Source organism: Cynocephalus volans, chromosome 12, assembly GCF_027409185.1.
Source record: "Cynocephalus volans isolate mCynVol1 chromosome 12, mCynVol1.pri, whole genome shotgun sequence".
NCBI lineage: Eukaryota > Metazoa > Chordata > Mammalia > Dermoptera > Cynocephalidae > Cynocephalus > Cynocephalus volans.
In genome coordinates, this window is record NC_084471.1 from 7,925,076 (window position 1) to 7,943,471 (window position 18,396).

Sequence of the window (18,396 nt, forward strand, 5' to 3'; positions counted from 1 at the left end):
GGGTATGTTTCTAAAATTACTAATTTCATTTGCTTAATTATTTTCATTCTTTCAATCAAGGAAACACATGTAAATACATTTTACTTACAAAGAATATACCAGGAACTTGAATATTAGCTCACATTAAAATCCTCTAGCTAATCTAACATCTATCTCTAAGATTAGGAATATTAATAAGAAATAAAATATAATTACTTCAGGAGTAAATTTATTTTTGAGCTTGAACTGCCAGAAACTTTCATTTTATAATTCTTAAATTTTCCCATTGACCCAAACCAGATTAAGAGGTTGGATAAATAACCAAAACCATGGAGGTGTTTTTGTTTTTTATCAGTATGCTTTTTCTTTCAAAGTGACCTACTTTCTTACTTCCAAAGTAATTTTATTTTATTATTTTTTTTGGCAGCTGGCCAGTACAGGGATTAAACTTTGGACCCTTGGTGTCATCAGCACATGCTCTAACCAACTGAGCTAACCAGCCAGCCCCCAAATTCATTTTAGAAACATTTCAATTAATCTAAAAGTGAGACTGTCACTTTCAAAATTCACTTATTCAATAATGTTCCACCTCTTTTAGCATGTGGTGAATGTGGATGTCCGTGTACTTCCTGAGTCAGGATTGAGTGGGTGCTGGGCTCTGCAAGAGACGTGAAAATAGAGTCTAGAGAGGGACTGGGCCCTGAGGCGGAGGTGCTGAGCATGCTCAGTGAGGAAGTCCAGGCTGCAAACCTTGGGGACCTGGTGCTGCTGCATGTTCTGGCTGTGGAACCTAGGGGCAGGAACCAGGAAGTTATGTTCGTTAGGACTAGGTTTGGCTGCAAGTCACATTGAACTTCCAGGTACCAGTGGTTTTAAGAGAAAAGTTTATTTCTCTCATCCTCAAAGCACAGAGGTGGCATTCCTGGGCTTTGGGCACACCAGAATGTGAGACACTCAGACTTCCTCTGTCTCATGTCATGTGAGGCTTCATTCCCCAGTCTAGTTATTGTTCAAGGTGGGAAAAGTATGACATTCATATCAATACAGCTAACTTTGTACTAGGAATGCGATACAAAAGTAAACTCCATGTGACTCCTGCCCTCAACGATCTTGCGTTCTCATGGGAGAGAGAGATGTGTGGATAACTGGTCTGCATGTCAGGTTGAATGGAAAGAGTCCTGTAAGAGAGAGACATGGTGCTTGGGGAAGCCAGGCAGCAGAGCTGAATTTTGGCTGGGAATAAAGAAAGGCTTCGTGGAGGTAGCATCTGATCTTGACCTTGAAGAATAATTAGTATCTGACAGCCTTCTGGGAGATGGTTGCAGGAAAAAGCAATAATGTGAAGGGAGGTACAAAGGCTTGAAAGGGCTCTCCTTGGAGGATCAGGGTGTTGAGAGTGGGCTGCAAGGCCCGGGTGGTGGGTAACTCTCCTGCATTGTCTGAGTGGGAAGTAGGTCATCATTCTAGAGAGGACATCACATAATTGGCAAGATGTCCCCTGTTGTGTGGTCAGTTTGACATCTATTCTCAAAGGTGAACAAACTAACCTTGAGAGAAAACCAGGCAGGATCATTTGTGGGGCTGAGTTACTCTTCTGTCCATACTTTGGAAGCAGGATTAAGCCATTTGCAGGTGTGCTGCTCCCACCTAATACTTAACCCACTGAACCCCCCAGTGTTGTCGCTGTGCCTGACCTTCCAGCAGCCACTGACAGAAGGTCCTTAGTGAGAAGCCCTGGGACCTGAGATCAGAGCACCTGTCACAATACAACAAGGCTGTGATTGCTGCTTTTTGCTTGGTTTGTAAGATGTACGTGTTAATTGATACCGACTTGCTCTTTAAACTTTAGCATTCATATGTGCAGGACTTGTAGCAAAGACGAAATCCTGTGTCACTAGCATTGTAAGTAGTTTCTATGGTGTGGATGTGCTGGGGGAGCACGTGGTTTATGTTGACTGTGGCTTATTTCACAGTGAGGCCCTGAGAATGAGTCCAAGCCTTACCTTAGGGTCCTGCTGAGAATGCCCTCATAGGGCCCTGTAAGGCTCAGGTCTGACGAAGAGGGAAGGCACTTTGCAGCCATGAAGGTCACTGCAGATATGCACTCTTCAGATTCCTTGGCTTTAATCCTTGCAAGTTCTCCCATAGTCTATTGCCAGTAGGAGGATGTTTTAAAACATTTATTTATTGAATCATAATTGATTATACATATTTGGGGGGTTCAATATTGACATACATTAATCAAATCAATATTACTAGTATGTATATATTGTTACAAATTGTACTTATGGGCCGAGCCCGTGGCGCACTCGGTAGCGTGCTGCGCTAGCAGCGCGGCGACGCTCCCGCCGCGGGTTCGGATCCTATATAGGAATGGCCGGTGCACTCACTGGCTGAGTGCCGGTCACGAAAAAGACAAAAAAAAAAAAAAAAAAAAAATTGTACTTATTCTTTATGCCCCTTGTCCAATCTCTCCCTCTGCCCTCCCACCTCTGATAACCCTAGATTTCTTCTCTCCTTCTGAAAGAGTAATGGTTACTCTGTTGATTTGTTGCCTAGATGATCTGTCCAATGCTGAGAGGTGTGTTCAGGTCCCCCAGTATTATCATAGAGCAGATGCTTCTTCTATCACTCTGGAATGGGCTTTGTGGAGGGAGACATCCTCTTCTTTTCTTTGGTCTCTGCTGGTGACTCTCCTTGTGTCAATGTACTCCAGTGGCTGGTGGACCATCTGCGTGGTGGTTGTGATGTCTGGGCACTTTTGAGGCAGCTGTGGTTACTGTGATGGCTGTGGTGGACCACCCACATGGAGATGATGTTTTTGGCATGCTCCTTGGTGCTGGCAGTGTGCCTGGTTGTAGTGGTGGTGGTGGTGGGGGTCCGGTCCCTGGATCCATGTCTCAGGACCTCAGGCAGGCCCCAAGGCACTGGCAGTGTACCTGGTTGTGGGAGGGGGGATCGGTCCTCAGCTCCATGCCTCAGGTCCCCTGGCTGGCTCAAGGTGCTGGTGGTGTGCCTGGGCTGGAACTAATTTGTTATTCTTTGCTTACTTCTAAAATGGGAGAACTTCCTGTGGGAAGCAGTACTTGAACTGTGTGGTTGAGCTAAATTGCTGCTTTGCTGCTGTTTCCCTAGGGAAGGCTTTTTGTGCAGCTCAGGGTTTAGTGGTTGACATTATAGGTACTTCTGGCTCTCCAGGGACCCAGTGCACCTGGGTTGTGTAGAATCTCTGATCTGGGCCTGAGTCTTTTCATCAAACTGCACCACCTTCAATTCTATATTCCTGACCAGTCTCCCCTGAGTGGCCCTATGCTGGTTGGGGGGCAGATCAGCTGTTCTTGCTATGCCCCAGTGTTCTCTCTGTGGGCCCACCTCCCCCACTGCTTGTGCTACAAACATTTCCCATGGGATGGGCTGTGCTCTGGTCCCTTGAGATGACTCACTAGCTTCTGAATGGCTCCTTTTTTTCAGTTGTTGTGGCTCCATGCTCCTGTGTGGGTCTGCGGGAACCCTATAAGTGGTCTTGCTGTCCTGGGGACCACCAAGGCCCTCTTCTCCCCTGCTGCCTCCAAGCAACTCCATCTGAAGGGCACAGCTGTGGCTTCTGCTGGCTCCTGCTCTATGAGCTCAGCAGCTCCAGCCTTAAAGTGGCCACGACCCAAAACACTCTGAGCAGTTTTTTCTCTTTCATCATGGTGTCTCCTGCCTTCATGAACTCTGTAGGCTCTCTTCCTCTTCTCCTGAGCTCTAGCAGCCCCAGCTTGGCTGTTGTTGTTTTTTTATAGTTATAAATTGGTTGATTTGTGGGAGAGAGTGATGATGGGGACCACCTATTCCGCCATCTTGACCAGAAGCCCCTAAAACATTTTAAACTCAGGAGAAATCTAAGAGTTTGTTCAGTCTTACTCTCTTCTTTTCAGGTGAAAGGTAGTAGGATGCTGAGGAGATAAGGGACTTGCCCAAGGTCTCTCAGATGATTAACGGCAAACGTGGGATGAGTCTTCGAAACTTTGGCCTTGAGAGCCCTTTGTAAGAGTAAAAGATAACTTTGAATCATCAAATATTAAATTATGTTCAGTGTAGCTTTATTGGTTTCGTTTAAAGTATGTGTCTGTCTGTGGCAATTTTCTTTAAAAGTTGGTGTGTCAGGCAGGGTAAACCCAGTGATTTCCATCACCAGACTGATTAACCACAGAGTCTCCATTCTTGCCCCTTGGGGTGTACTTCATTGTGTTCAGGCATTAGCACTGTCCCACTAAGTTTAAAGGACATTGGTCTACCAGGATATCCATAGGTGACACCCTCTGACAGCTTATATATTAAAGGAGTTTCATATTTAGAATTTTTAAAATTATGTTTATTTATTTGAAATTTCTTAAAAACAAAAACAAAACAAACTTGATTTCTATACCTTACGAAGCATGAAATTAGAAGCTATGGTGAAGCTCACCTGTTTCCACTATAGCCAAAGTCTTGTTTTCATGTGAGCCCTTCTCTTTTCCTTTTTTGGTCTATTTCTTATTTATGTGTAATATTGTAGATGATATTTCACCTCCCACAATATTCTCAGATTCATTATTTGAAGCAAATAGTGAATTACTTTAAGGACTCCCAAAGGCAGTCTATTTTTTGCTGAGGTGTGTCTTTGGGTCATTTGTCTCCTACACCTCTCAGGGTATATTTCCATCCTTTCTCGTGGGTGTGTAACCCACCCCTTAAATGCAGGTGGAGGATGTCAGATTGAAATCTTGCTTTTTAAACTGTATCCAAGAGGTTTGCCAACCATCTTTAGAATGCTTGAGACAGAGAGCCCCTGGTGAAGTACCAGGACAGAAATGAGAAGCTGTACATGCCATGACATTCCCCAGCCTTGGTTCTGACTAGGGATGACCTCACACCCCTGACATCTGACTGTGAGGGCTGGTGCAGTAGAGTGTGGAACTACCAGGTGACTTTTTACAGTGATTGAAGATGACAGGGAGAAATGCTTATTATGTAGTTGAGAAAAGCAGACCGCAGGGTGGCTTGTTGGCCGAGTGTACTGTGAAGTCAGGCCGTAGATGACAAGAGAAGGGCTAAGTCATGAGAACAGAGGTCAGTGGAACAGCCTGGCCGTGAGGAGCCTCATTGGCTTTGACAGCTCCATGCTAGCCAGAGAGCAGACGTGGGACTTGAAGCCCCTGTGGGCTTAGCAACGTGGGGCAGGAAGAGCAAGGCTAGCGGTGCCAGGTTGTTCCACCTGAATGGGAATCACATGCCTTGGAGCTGATGGCGTGCCTAAGCACGCGTGATAGTGTGGGATAGCTTCACTGGGTTAGTCTGCTTAGAGAAATTCATTTTTCCCTAACCTTCTCCAAAATGATTTTTTTTTTTCCCTGTGGGAGGAAGAGGACAGCTCTGCTGTGTTGACAAAAACAAAATAAGATGCATGTTCTTCCCATTCTTTTTCTCTTCATAACTGTGGTATTCAAGAGTCTAAGCCATGTTTATTTTCAGTGAAATTGTTCTGTGTCCTAAGGGAGTTCCTAAAATTCCCCTTCCTCTTACCAGCTCTTTCTTCAGTTTGCAGTGGACAGTTCTGTGCTGCAAGGTGGTTTGAAATCCTCTGCTAGCTGGCTTGAGTTTTCAGGTGATGGTTTCCTCAGCAACCGTGAGCTCTGTCTATCCAGAGATGCTGACTAATTTTTAATCTCTGGAAGCACCTTTGAGTGTGTTATGGCTCACACTGCCCAGACTGGTGGATTCTTCCGGAGGGGCCTAGGACTTGCTGAGCTGCAGGCCTCAGTATGCTTCCCTTTGAGGGGGCAGCCTTTCAAACCAAGCATTTTGCTATGCACAGACTGTTTTGTGTTGTTGATTTAAATGCACTACACAATGTTCCAGAGAGATATAAGTCACTTTATTTGCTGATCTCTATCTCTTCCCTTTCAGGATTGTTCATTTTTCCAGATGAAATCATTGGAAACAAAATGGGTCGTGCTAGATATTTGAGCTATAAAATAAAAGTTCCTGCTTTGGTAATGGTGCAAAGCAGTGTATTAACACAGGCTTTACCCCTATGAGCACCCACTGTGTAGGAGGTGGCTTGAGGTCTACAGAGAAGCAGGAGACCCTATCCTTTCTTGCAGGGACCGGCTGGACACACAGGGATGGCCTGCGCCGAGGCTGGCAGCAGGGAGGGCCTCCCATGTGGCTGGTGGTAGACAGCTGGGGCTGAGCCACATGCACCCCACCATGGTTGCTGAACCCATTTGTGGTTTAGTTTAACATGTGCAGTAGTGTTTATAAAAGAATTCTAACCATTAAAGTTAAAGCATCTTCAAATAAATGCTCCAGTTATTTTCCATCTGTCTTCAGTCTACATAAATCAAAATTCCCCAGACTCTTCAGTTCAACTTTTCTTATGCTGAGTTCATCTGGCAAGTTTTTACAGAGTGGCTGCTTCATGTAGGAAACTGGATGCTGGGGCTTTAGCAGTGAACAAAATAGACAAGAATCCCTGCCCTCCTGGAGCTTACATTCAAGTGGGGCGACAGACAATAAACAAAACCATTAAGTAAATCATGTAGCTTTTTAGAAGCCAATACATGCTTGGGAGAGAAACATAAAGCAGGCAGGGGGGTTGGGGGATGGGTCAGAGAAGACCTTCCTGCGGTGGTGGCTGACACAGGCCTGTGGTAGGAGGAGGACCAGCCAGTTGGCCGTGCCTGTAAGTGCCAGGACCAGCAGAGGCCGCTGGCTGGAGCTGGGGGTGTGGGAGAGAGGTGGCAGCAGGGGGCCAGGTCTGAGCATGAGGAAATTTAGTGGGAGGCGAGCAGTGGGAGGTGAGCAGAGCGCAGGCTGTGAGGACCTGGGCCCTTACTCTGCGCGAGTCAACAGGCTAGAGAGGTCTGACTTGCATTTTGATAATATGCTAGACCCTTCATAGGAGGGTCTTCAGAAATTCATGGAAAGATTCGTGTTATCTTTCAGTTCTATTTTCCATGAACATTTTGGAAGTGTCTCCCTCATCTCTGGCAGTATCTTCTCACATCTGTACGTACGGTTCTTCCTCACTCTCTTCACGGGCTGGCTGGTTGATTCTTGATGGACATTGAAGTAGTTTTCAGTGTTGTTTTGTTTTTGTTTGTTGCTATTAAAAACAACGCCACAGTGAACACCTGCACTTGGCTCTCTTGGGTGAATTTATCTGTAGGATAAATCTTCAGAAGAAATAGTTGGGTCAAAAGATGTTTTTTTTTTGGTAAATATGTCACACACTGAGAAGGTGTGTGACAACGCACACAGCCGCAGTTAGTTCTAAGGACAATTATTAAATGAATATGCATGCATGTGCTCAGTTTTTAATAGTGTATCTTGTCAGTACTTGAGGCTTTAATTTTTAAAACCAGTAGCACAGATATAAAGGTCTGTTACCATGCTGCTTATTGATACCATCAGATCAGATCATTCCTCTCTAACGTCCTCAGTGCTGTCCCCACTGCCCTCCTGCAGACATGTGAGTTCCTGCCTTGCTGGATGCATGGGCATTCCCAGCACTCTCCCTGTGCCTCAGCCTGAAGGGCTCCTCCCCTGTCCTTCATATGGTCACTCCCCATCTTCATGGGGTTCACAGGCCACATTCTGTCTCAGTGAGCCCCTAACTCTTGGTCTTTTTATTTGTGTTCTATTGCTTTTCCCACTCGGCAGCTGTTTTTACTTTACTACTTGTCTGTCTGCCTTAGTGGGATGTCAGCCCCAGGAGGGGCAGGAACCATACTGTGTCTGTCTTGTTCACTGCTCCATTCCTAGGCTTGGAGAAGTGCCTGGCACGGGATAGGTACTCAGAAATATCAGTTCATGTTTATGAAAGAAGTACGAGCTAGAGGAGTGCCTGGCACATGGCAGGTGTTCACAGAATGCGTGGGTAAATATGTCCCTTACTTAAGGAGTGATCTTCCCCTCACCCTCCAGTCAAAGAGTGGCTTAGAAGAAATCATAGTCATTTCGCAATTACTGAAGCATTTCTGACTTTTGATAAAGAAGAGGAAACAAGCCTCAAGTGCAGTCTGTGCTTACTGTGAGGTGTATAGAGCAGCCCGGAATCGGGCCAGCCATGTGTGGTGGGGACAGTGGCAGTGAGGACACCTTCCTTGTGCTGCCTGCTGTGTTTAGAGAGGATTAAAGAGGAAGGCTTTCTCCCGAGACTGACTTTTAGGAAAGACGAGCAACTTGTACTTTCACTGAGAATGTTCTTGCTTTATAGTAATAGCTGTTTGGCTTAAAGAATGACCTGTTCTGTTATTTGTTTTTGGAACAAATTAAGGGCATTAAGGGGAGCTAGATTTCTTTATGTAATATGTATCTTTTGTTTACCTGATACCTGTTATCCAGCCCAAAAGGGAGGAAGGAGGTTGTGCCCAGCTTCCAGCCTGGGCCAAGGGCACCCGTGGCAGCCTCTGTTCACCTCTGAGGCTCTGCACTCCGTTTAAGGAGTGGCTCTGACTCTCAGTGTTTACATGAGTCAGTGGCAGAAGTCTCTGGAATCAGATCTGCAACAGTTTGCCCTACCTCAGTCGTTCCTGTTTCCCAGATTCCTGAGGAGTGCCTCTTAGAACATCTATTGAGGGCCTACTGTGTGCTGGCCTGGAGGACCACTGAATGCACTTTCCATGAGGGTGGGGATGATTCGAACATCTTTACACTTAGGATTTTCTTGCTCTCAAGTTCAGGTTTGATGCTTATTACTGCTTCAAGGGGGCCGACAAGGCCCCAGGCAAGAGCATGCTGTCTCTGCCCTCTATGACTGGAATTTTGAGGTCTCTGAGGAGAGCCGGCATGAAGACTGCCCATTATCTACTGATGACTGGCAGTTGACTGGTCGCAGCAGCTCTGCACTCCTCCAGGGGAGTCAGGAGGCTAGAGAAAGGCCGCAAGTCCCCACTCTCCCGTTCACTCACTCAGACCTTTATTGAGCACCTACGATGTGCAGCATTAGAGCTAAGTGGTAAGTGAGACACATTGTGGAGCTCACAGAACAGGGCTCCCCTGCCCTTCCAGCCTATAGGACCTCTGGGGTGGCTCTTCCCCACTCCTTAATGAGTCCCTTACTTGTGTCTCTTTGTCCTCCTGTTTTATGTGATAGGAAATTCCTGTGGTTTTATCATGCAGGTGACTAGCTTCATTGTTAATCTCATCCATTCTGTTATGCAGACCAGTATTAAAATGTTTGTTTTGGTAATAAAGTTCCTAAAAATTAGAAAAACTATGTTCTGATTTCCCGATTGCTCCTTTTTCATAGCAGCCTGTTTGTGTTTTATGGTTACAATAACTCTTGATTCTCTTGGAGAATTCTTACTGGAGCTTACTAGAGTTTCTGTCTTCTTTCCTGAAGTATCTGTTTTCCCCAGAGGTCAGTACAAAATAAAAGCTGTCCTGTTTATCTTGGTTTTACTCTTCTGTGGTTTAGTATTTTATTTTATGATTATTAATTTATGATTCAAGAACCTTGTTATCAGTTCATGTTTATGAAAGAATAACGGGGCTCATGGTCTAGGAAGCTGAACTGGTCCCTATGGGCCTCTCCTCTAAATGGGAGGGTGACCACCACTCTCTGCAAGAAGTTGGGCATGGCCCTAGCTGGGCTTCCCTGAAGGACATCTGCATTGAATGTTTCCAAACGCAGTTTTAAAAATGACTCTGATGATTGCCCTCTTCTCCCCTCCCCAGAGCCATGCATTTCTCAGCCCTAAGCTTGGTGCTTCTACCCTGGCAAGGCTTACCCCACCACTGAAGTTTTGGGTGGGTTTTTTATTTCCTCTCAGCCCGTATACCTGTCTGCTTTCTTCCAACATGTGCTGCAGCCTGCTGCTGTGCCACTGCCTTGCTCCTCTGTGTTGTTACAGCTCCCACCTTGTCAACTCAGTGAACCCTTGAGGGGAAGGGAGGGGGAGATGCATGTGCCTCTCTTGAACTGGCTGTTTTAATGTCACTTTTTGGAAAGAAACAAATTTGAAGGAAATGTACGGGAAGCATATTTTCTTATCTTTGTTTTTCCAGTTGTGATGGGAAGGAATCCAGAATAATTCAGTCTGCACTACCCCATCCCAAAGGCTCATTTCAAAATTGGTTGTTTGGAGTTCAGATGGCATGATCCTGTTTCATCTTGTGTGGCACAATGCACACAAGGTAGAATGCAGGCCGGGAGCTTGTGCAGGAAGGGCGCATGTCCAACAGGGACACTCTTCCTTATGTGCAGCACTTGTCAGAGTTCACAGAACTCATTCAGCATTATACTCAGGTATTGGAGCTCATTTTCTTTAGGAAGAAACAATTAGTCAACTGCTGGATGCCAGACAGTCGGAAATGTGCAGAAGAAATGCCAGATCTAGTCCCTGTCTTCAGAAAGAGCAGTAGTGACTCATTTGTCTGTCACTTTGCACTTTCCCAAAGTTCTCTTGCACTAATTGTTGCCCCAGAGCCTCCGCCTTACAGAGGAGGACAGTAGCTCTCCGGAGACCAATGACTGAGTTCACAGAGGTCGACCTGAAACTCATTTTCCACTCAATCTCGCACTATCTTCAGATGAAAAACACCCAATTAATTATTAAATACACAATTTGTATTTTTTTGCATCAATAAATAGGTTTCAGAAGCATCCAGTACCATCTAGCATTAGGGAACACCTTGTTCTGCAGCATGTGCACAGGCCCGGTAGTCATTGGGGCTGGCTCAGGACCCAGGAAGAAAGCATGAAGCAGGACCAGGAAGCTGCCCCACCTGATCTGTTCCTTCGGAAGGAATATTTGCCTTCAGAAGCCATCTCAGTTTCCCTAACTTACGTGTTTTTTCAGCCCGGTGGGTGCTGAAAGCAGATTCATTTTTATGGTTAATGACATTTGTGGGTGAAAGGAAAACTCTGAGTAATATTTGCTGACAGGCCCAGTGCCTTTGGGGGTGTTTTGGAGATCTAGTATTAATAGGAAAGCCCTGAGACTCAAGCCACGTTTCTGAAGGAGCAGTCTCCAGTCACGCAGGCTCCCAGATTCTGGGAATGACAGGTAGCTGGACATGCCATCCCCTGCCGAAGGGGGGCAGCACGTAGTCAGACGGTCTGGGGTGAGTGCTGGCCTAGCGTTTATGAGCTGTGGGACCCTTGACCAGTGACTCAAATCATTTGTTACCTCGGTTGCCATCCTATATAACGAGGACTATAATACATCTTTTGTAGAGTTTTTGAGGAACAAAAATAATATGTCTAAAGCTCACCTAGACCACCTGGTGGTAGTAACAGGTCCTTAGTGAATGGTTGCTGCTTTGACAGTGGTTTATTCCACTTCTGGAAAATTCTTACCCTGGACTCCCAGGTGGAGCAACAGAACCATCTGGTTGAAGCAGGCTTGCTTTATTTGACACAAACGTGGCAGACTCCAGCCAGAAGAGCCTTTTTTGGCATCATAATTCAGTTATCCAATAGTTATTGAACACCTGTGCAGTGCCATGAGGCAGCTCCTGCAGTTCCTTGGTGGTGAGCATAGCTCTTTGGGTTGTGGCCTGTCCGCGCTGGTCCTGTTTGGCAGCTGATCCCCCCCCCACTCAGGAGGCAGGAGCATTCAGGTGAGGGCACACTATAGCAGAGGGCTAATGTTTGTCTTGACATTAGGGGCCTTTTGTTCCAGAAGCTCATTTTCTCTTAGAGCACAGGCTGTCCTGTGCCTTCTTCTCTTACCTTAGAGTTATTTGTAGTTCTAGGCACCTCAGTCACACATGTCCACTCCCACCCCCACTTGGGAGGGAATGAAGTGGTGCCTGGAACAAGCTGTGAGGGAAGAGGGCGAGTTGTGTTGTCTTTGGGTGACAGAACTATGGATAATCCTTCTTCCCTTCTTTCCTTCCTTCCTCTGCCAAACTCTCTTCTCTGAGTTCTCTACAGGAAACATGGATTACTTTTGTTTTTCTAAGTTATAAATACATTTAAAAAAAAAAAAGAAAAAAGAATGTCTAAGTTGATTGGTACCTTAAACTACTTACATCAAGTATTGCCTTTTTTCTTGTCTTGTATAAATATGTAGAGCAGACATCTTGAGATATTATTTTGATTGTCATCAAGCATTTATTACCAATTTCACTTTATTTACAGTTTTAAAAGGGCAAAGTAGGGCCGGCCCGTGGCTCACTCGGGAGAGTGTGGTGCTGATAACACCAACGCCACGGGTTCGGATCCCATATAGGGATGGCCGGTTGCTCACTGGGTGAGCGTGGTGTGACAACACCAAGTCAAGGGTTAAGATCCCCTTACCGGTCATCTTTTAATAAAAAAAATAAAAAAATAAAAAAATAAAAGGGCAAAGTATTTCTTCTGTTTGCATATGACAAAATTTGACATTTGAGTCTTTCCTGATTTTCCCATTATTCTAGTCCAGTTTAATTGTTTTTGAGTATTATTTAAAATAAATTAGGCTGGCTGGTTAGCTGAATTAGTTAGAGCACAGTGTTATAACACCATGGTCAAGGGTTCAGATCGCCATACCAGCCAGCTGCCAGAAAAAAAAAAAGGAAAAAAAGAAATTGAGGTCAGCACATGGACTATTTGTATTCCAATACTAGCTCAGTTCTTGAAATTTAGATATCCACTAAATGAATGAATGAGACTCACCAAGAGCAGCTGATAATGGCAAGTCTTCCCCTCTTTCCAGTTTCAAGTTGACACAAGACCATTGTGTCACTAAGCCACGTGATATTTCCTGGGCTCTGTCCTTACACTCCCCTCCTGACTATCTCTGAGCCTGAGCCTGGGTGTGGTTGGTGTGACTCAAGAGGTCATGTGGGCCCAGGAATAGTGGCTGATCATTGTACCATTTTCAGTCAGGGGTACCAATCAAATCCCAACTATAAAAGAACAAATCCAGCTGTGTTCATTGTGCAGAATGCTTCTTGTATGAGCCCCGAAGGCTGAAAGCTGAGTCTTTTGCTTATGTGAAATTACCAGTCGTGGATTTCCAGGGATGGATGAGATTTCCTTGGCCTCCCTTGACCCATCTTGACCACGTTACAGACAGGAAGCCCTTCTCCTGTGCATTTGAGCAGATTCCATCTGCCTTAAGTCCCTTTCCTGATTTCTCTATACCATATGTTGGAAAGGACTCCTGCTTTCTTAATATTTTCATAGCATTTTATTCATAATACCTATAAACTGCTCATTATGTGTAATGTACTGTAATAGGAAAAACTTGAGTTTTAGGACTAGACTGAACCTGGTTTTGAATGTTGGTCTCACCACTTATGAGCTGTGTGACCTTGAGCAGGTAACTTGACCTTCAGTTTCTCATCTGGGAAAAGGAAATAAAGATACCTACCTCATGAGACTTTTATGAAAAATAGATTATGGAAGATAGCTCAGATTGTACTTAGAAGGTAGTTTATAGCTTTAAGTGCATATATTAGAAAGAAGAAAGGCTAAAAATTAATGAATTAAGCTTTCATTTCCAGAAGTTAGAAAAAGATTGAACAACAGCTTGAAGCCAAACAAGGTAGAATAAAGGAAATAATAAAGGGAGGAAATTGGGGAACAGAAAACAAATATTCAAGAAATAGGTAAAATAAATGAATGAATGAATAAATGCTAAAAGTTGACTTTTTTTTGAAAAAGAATAAAATTTGATAAACCTCTGATGAGACTGATTAAGAGAAAAGCACAATAAACCAATGTTAGGAATGGCCATTACTATGGATCCTTCAGTCTTTAAAAAGATTATGAGAGGAAATATGAACAATTTTATGCCAATAAATTTGAAAAAAATGAACTGGACTCCCTAGAAAAACACAACTTTCTAAAATCAACACACAAAGAAATAGAAAATACATGAATAGTCCTATATCTATTAAAGAACTGGAATCTATAATTAAAACTGATGAAGAAAATTTCAGGCCCAGATGATGTCCGTGACAAATTCTGCTAAACATTTAAGGAAAAATGAAGCTCATCTTACATAAATATTTATTTGTTATAAAGCTCTTAGAATTATAGTAGAAGGAAACTTTACTAGTCTGAAAAGTGATATTTCTAAAAAAAATTATAGCAAACTTTAATGGTGCAGTGTTGAAAGCTTTGTCTCTGAGATCAGTGTCTATGAGATTAGGAAGGGTCTCTACATCTTATTGGAAGTCCTCTCCAGTGCAGTAAGGCAAGAGAAAGAAATAAAAGCCATAAGAATTGGAAAGGAAGAAATAAAACTGTCATTCTTTTAATAACTTCTTCAAATGTATACATAGGAAATCCAAACAGTTTTATAGCTAAATTATTAGAAATAATAAGTGTTGATGTTATGACACCAAGGTCAAGGGTGCAGATCCCTGTATTGGCTGGCCACCAAAAAAAAAAAAAAAGTGTGAAATTGCTGGATACATGGTGACTATACCAAAATCAGTTCTACATATTAGCAATAATCAACTAAAATGAAAAAAATTTTAAAGATATTTATAATATCAAAAATATTAAATACGGAGTAATATACTAACAAGTATGCAAGGACTCTTTACAAAAGACTTGAATCACTATTGACAAAAATTAAAGAAGGCCTGAATAAGTGGAGTATATAAATCATGAATTAGGAGACAATGTTGTAATGATGTGAGTTCTCTCAGAGTGATCTGATGATTCAGTGAAATCCTAATCAGGATCCCAGCAGAGTTGGTTAGTTGGCGAATTGAACAAACAGGTTTTAAGATGAATACGGAAATAAAAAGGGTCAAGCATAGCCAAGGCACTCTGGAAGAACAAAGTGGAGGACTTCCTGTGCTAGATACCAAGAATTCTTATAAAGTTGCAGTAATGAAGACAATGTATTGTCACAGGACAGAAGGTGGCATAGAGAGCCTAATAAAGATCCACACATCTGTGACAAAGGTGGCACTGCAGAAAAGTGAGGGAAAGAAAGCTCTTTTCATCTTGGACATCCATATGGAAAGGACGAGACTTACATGTCACATCATATACAAGCATCTTTCTGGATGTGAATGTACCAACTGGAAAAAAAGTACTCCCAATCCTTTAAAAGGTCATAAAGATGGATGAATATCTTTATGATTTCAGTAAAAGGAAGGACTTCTTAAACAGGACATAAAAAGCACTAACTATAATAGACAATATTGATAAATTAGACTGTATTAAAATTAAGATCTATGCAACAAATGACAACACCATAAAGGAATGAAAAGGGACACAGAGCAACACGTGTAATTTACTGGCATCGATGAGAGAAGTGCAGATTAAAACCATAGTGAGTTACTGCTCACATCCACCTGAAAGGAAGGCTAAGATCAACAGACTGTTCATGAGAACAGGACGCTTGCAGTAGTCATGAAGGCGCAGCACCCAGAAGCATATGTCTAGTTTTTCATATTTTATGTTGTGGAAGATTTGGGCTCAGCACTGAGGTGGTTATGGTCAGTGGTTAAGAGCATGGCTGCTGTCTACCTGCCTTTATTCAGATCTCAACTCCTCCACTTGGGCAAGCTCCTGCTGGTCAGCTCTCTGATGCCCCTGGCAGCTCTACAGCACCTTGGTTTGGTTTGGTTTTGAAGTACTTGGCTTCTGTGTTAGTCCGTTTGTGTTGCTCATAACAATACACGGAACTAGGTTGTTTATAAAGAAAATGAAATTTATTCCTTACAGTTTCTGAAGCTGGGAAGTCTAAAGTCCATTTAGTGGTGGTGACAGTGACCCAGAGGTCTCACCTTGCAAGATGGTGGGAGCAGAGAGAGCAAGAGAGACAGACTCTCCTCTTTTAAAGCCCCCAGAACCACGCCCCTGACCATTTTTAATCCATTCACTACTGCATGGTCCTATGATCCAATCACTTCTTCAAGGCTCCACCTTTCAATTACCATAATAGGATTTCCCACCCTCTTAACAGTCACATTGGGGCCTAAGTTTCTAATACATAAAATGGGGGATATGATTCAAGCTTCAATGAGTTTTGGGGGGACATAATTCAATCCACTACAGCTTCCAAGTACCATAATCTGTCTATAGTTTGTATCTATTGCTGCACAGTGTTGTGTTTACCTTTGGAAGCTCTGCAATCCACCAGATTAAACCCTTTTAATTAACAATTAGATTTTAAGTTATAGGACACCTGATTTATTTAAACTTGAGATCATTTTTGTAAAACATCTTGGTGTGATGGAGAGAACATTCCCTTAGTAAACAGGCAGAGTGGGTGTTAAATGGTTGTTTCCCCACTCATTGCTTGGGTGACCATGACAAATTACTTAACCTCTCCAACTATAAAATAAAACAAAGGTAATAATAGTAATAATACTCACTACGTAATTATAACAATAGTAAATACGTACATTATTATTTGCTACATCCATAGCACTTACTATGGACCAAGTATTATTCTGAACCCTTGTGTGTATTTGCCTCTCACGGCAGTTCTGTGACTGTAGGTTCCATTATTGTCTGTCTTTTACAGATAAGGCAATTGAGGTTCAGAGAGGGTAGGTGACTTGCCCGCTGTGCCCAGCTAGTAAGAAATGGGTCTGGGGCTCAAGCCTAGGCAGCTAGACTCTGTGTTCCTTCCTATGGTTCTAGATTATCTCACAGAGAATCATGAGGATTAATGTGATAACATATAGAAGACTACCTGGAACAAAGTCCTGTATCTTGCTCAAGAAGTGTTGGTCACTCTGGCTCCCCACCCCCCATTGCTAAACTGAGGCTTTGGACTCCTGACTGTGGTAGTTAGCAAGGTCTCTCATCTTTGGCCGTGAGATCTGAACACAGTGTGAGGGAAAGCAGGGTTTTTCCTTTTACCAGGAAGTCAGAGGGTCTCATCTGGACTGTGGACAGGTCATTCTGGCAAAGTGATTTGTGCTTATGAACGTAGTGGGGGTCCTTCAACTTCTCCCCTTTAGCAAGGGAAATAATCGCCCCTTTACGCTTGCGTGATTATAATCTGTTACTCAGAAATGATGGATGTAGCTTGTATGTCTTTATCTTGCTGAGCCTCACACAGATGGTGTCAGTATCAACTGGTCTGAATTTGGGGCTGAGATGAGTACAGATTGTGGGGGAATGGGGATGCCCAATACGAGTGGCATGTGGTGGAAGCTCAGTGGAGAGTGCAGTTGGTGTGGATGGTGGGATTATTTCCACTCACATTTATCCCAGGTCCTAGCCCTGCTGGATGGGTAGGATGGATGAGGGCAGGGTGAGCCCGAGACATGGGGACTCTTCCTGCTTTTGTGTGTTTGCCTCACACATTCTGAGGAAGATTATCTGGTAAGGTTATCATATCAGTTGATCTAAGGACAGAGCGGTTCTTCAGAAAGTTTTTTTTTTTTGTCTTTTTCATCTTTTTCGTGACCGGCACTCAGCCAGTGAGTGCACCGGCCATTCCTATATAGGATCCGAACCCGCGGCGGGAGCGATGCTGCACTCCCAGCGCCGCACTCTCCCGAGTGCGCCACGGGCTTGGCCCGTTCAGAAAGTTCTTTGAGCTTCAATAAGATGTTGAGGTTTGCTTGTTGATTTGAAATACACACATGTCAGTGCCCAGAGTGGGTTGAAGTTTACTGGCTTTCTCCTACCCGAAGGAAACATTTTATAGTATTCTGTACGGAAGACGATGGTAGAAATAGGAAGTTGTAAAATGGAGATGACTTGCTTTTTTACCTTGGAGATTTAAAAACCACAATGATGTATGTTTTTCTTTTATAGATTTGTCTACGGATTTTGAGCATCTGAAGCTGACCCCTGAATCTAAGCATTCCCTGCTGCTCCCTCACTCTTTGAAGAAATGTCTGTCACTTATGATGATTCCGTTGGAGTAGAAGTGTCCAGCGATAGCTTCTGGGAGGTAACGCCTGTGCTTTCTTCCTGATGAATCAGACACCAGGCTGATGGTACCTGGCAGGCCTTTTGATTTTTTTTTTTTGGTGGGGGTGGGGGAGATGAACACACCCCAAAACCAACCAGGCGTTTGCAGTCAGATCTAGATGGCAGCAGAAAAGATGTGGACAGCTGTTTTTAGCCAGTTCGGGTATGCCCTGGCTACCAGTGAAGGCAGTGAACTTGAAAAGTATGACATTTAAAGAGGTTAGGGGTGTTTATTCAATATCCTACCAATTTGTCCATCCTCAGCTCTTCCTTCTTATGTTTAGCCACTGTGTGACTGGGAGAGACATGTACTTATTACCAGCCATAGCCTGAGAGGCAGCTTTACTTTTCAGTTTTGTATAGAAACACGATGGCTGTGCTGTGACAGCATGCTGGACACTGCAGGCAAGCGGCCAGAGGACCAAACAAACCGCCCTCGAACTTGTGAGAGCATCTGCCTTCCAGTCTGTGCCTGGAAGGAACTCCCTTCCTGATTGGATTATTTTGCAGTCTTTGGAAGTCATTCTTCCCGTGTCCCACTTATTTTTCCTGCT

General features: G+C 43.7%; 1 protein-coding gene across 3 annotated transcripts in view; it reads left to right on the forward strand.

Moving 5' to 3' along the window:
* The window catches only part of PACSIN2 (protein kinase C and casein kinase substrate in neurons 2), a 138,700-nt gene that overhangs the window by 78,135 nt on the left and 42,169 nt on the right, over positions 1-18,396 (forward strand). For all 3 annotated transcript variants that reach the window (XM_063074745.1, XM_063074748.1, XM_063074746.1), the window contains exon 2: positions 17,684-17,822. In XM_063074745.1, the coding sequence (XP_062930815.1) occupies positions 17,763-17,822 (60 nt within the window). In that variant the 5' untranslated portion in view covers positions 17,684-17,762. The remainder of the gene's footprint in view (positions 1-17,683; positions 17,823-18,396) is intronic.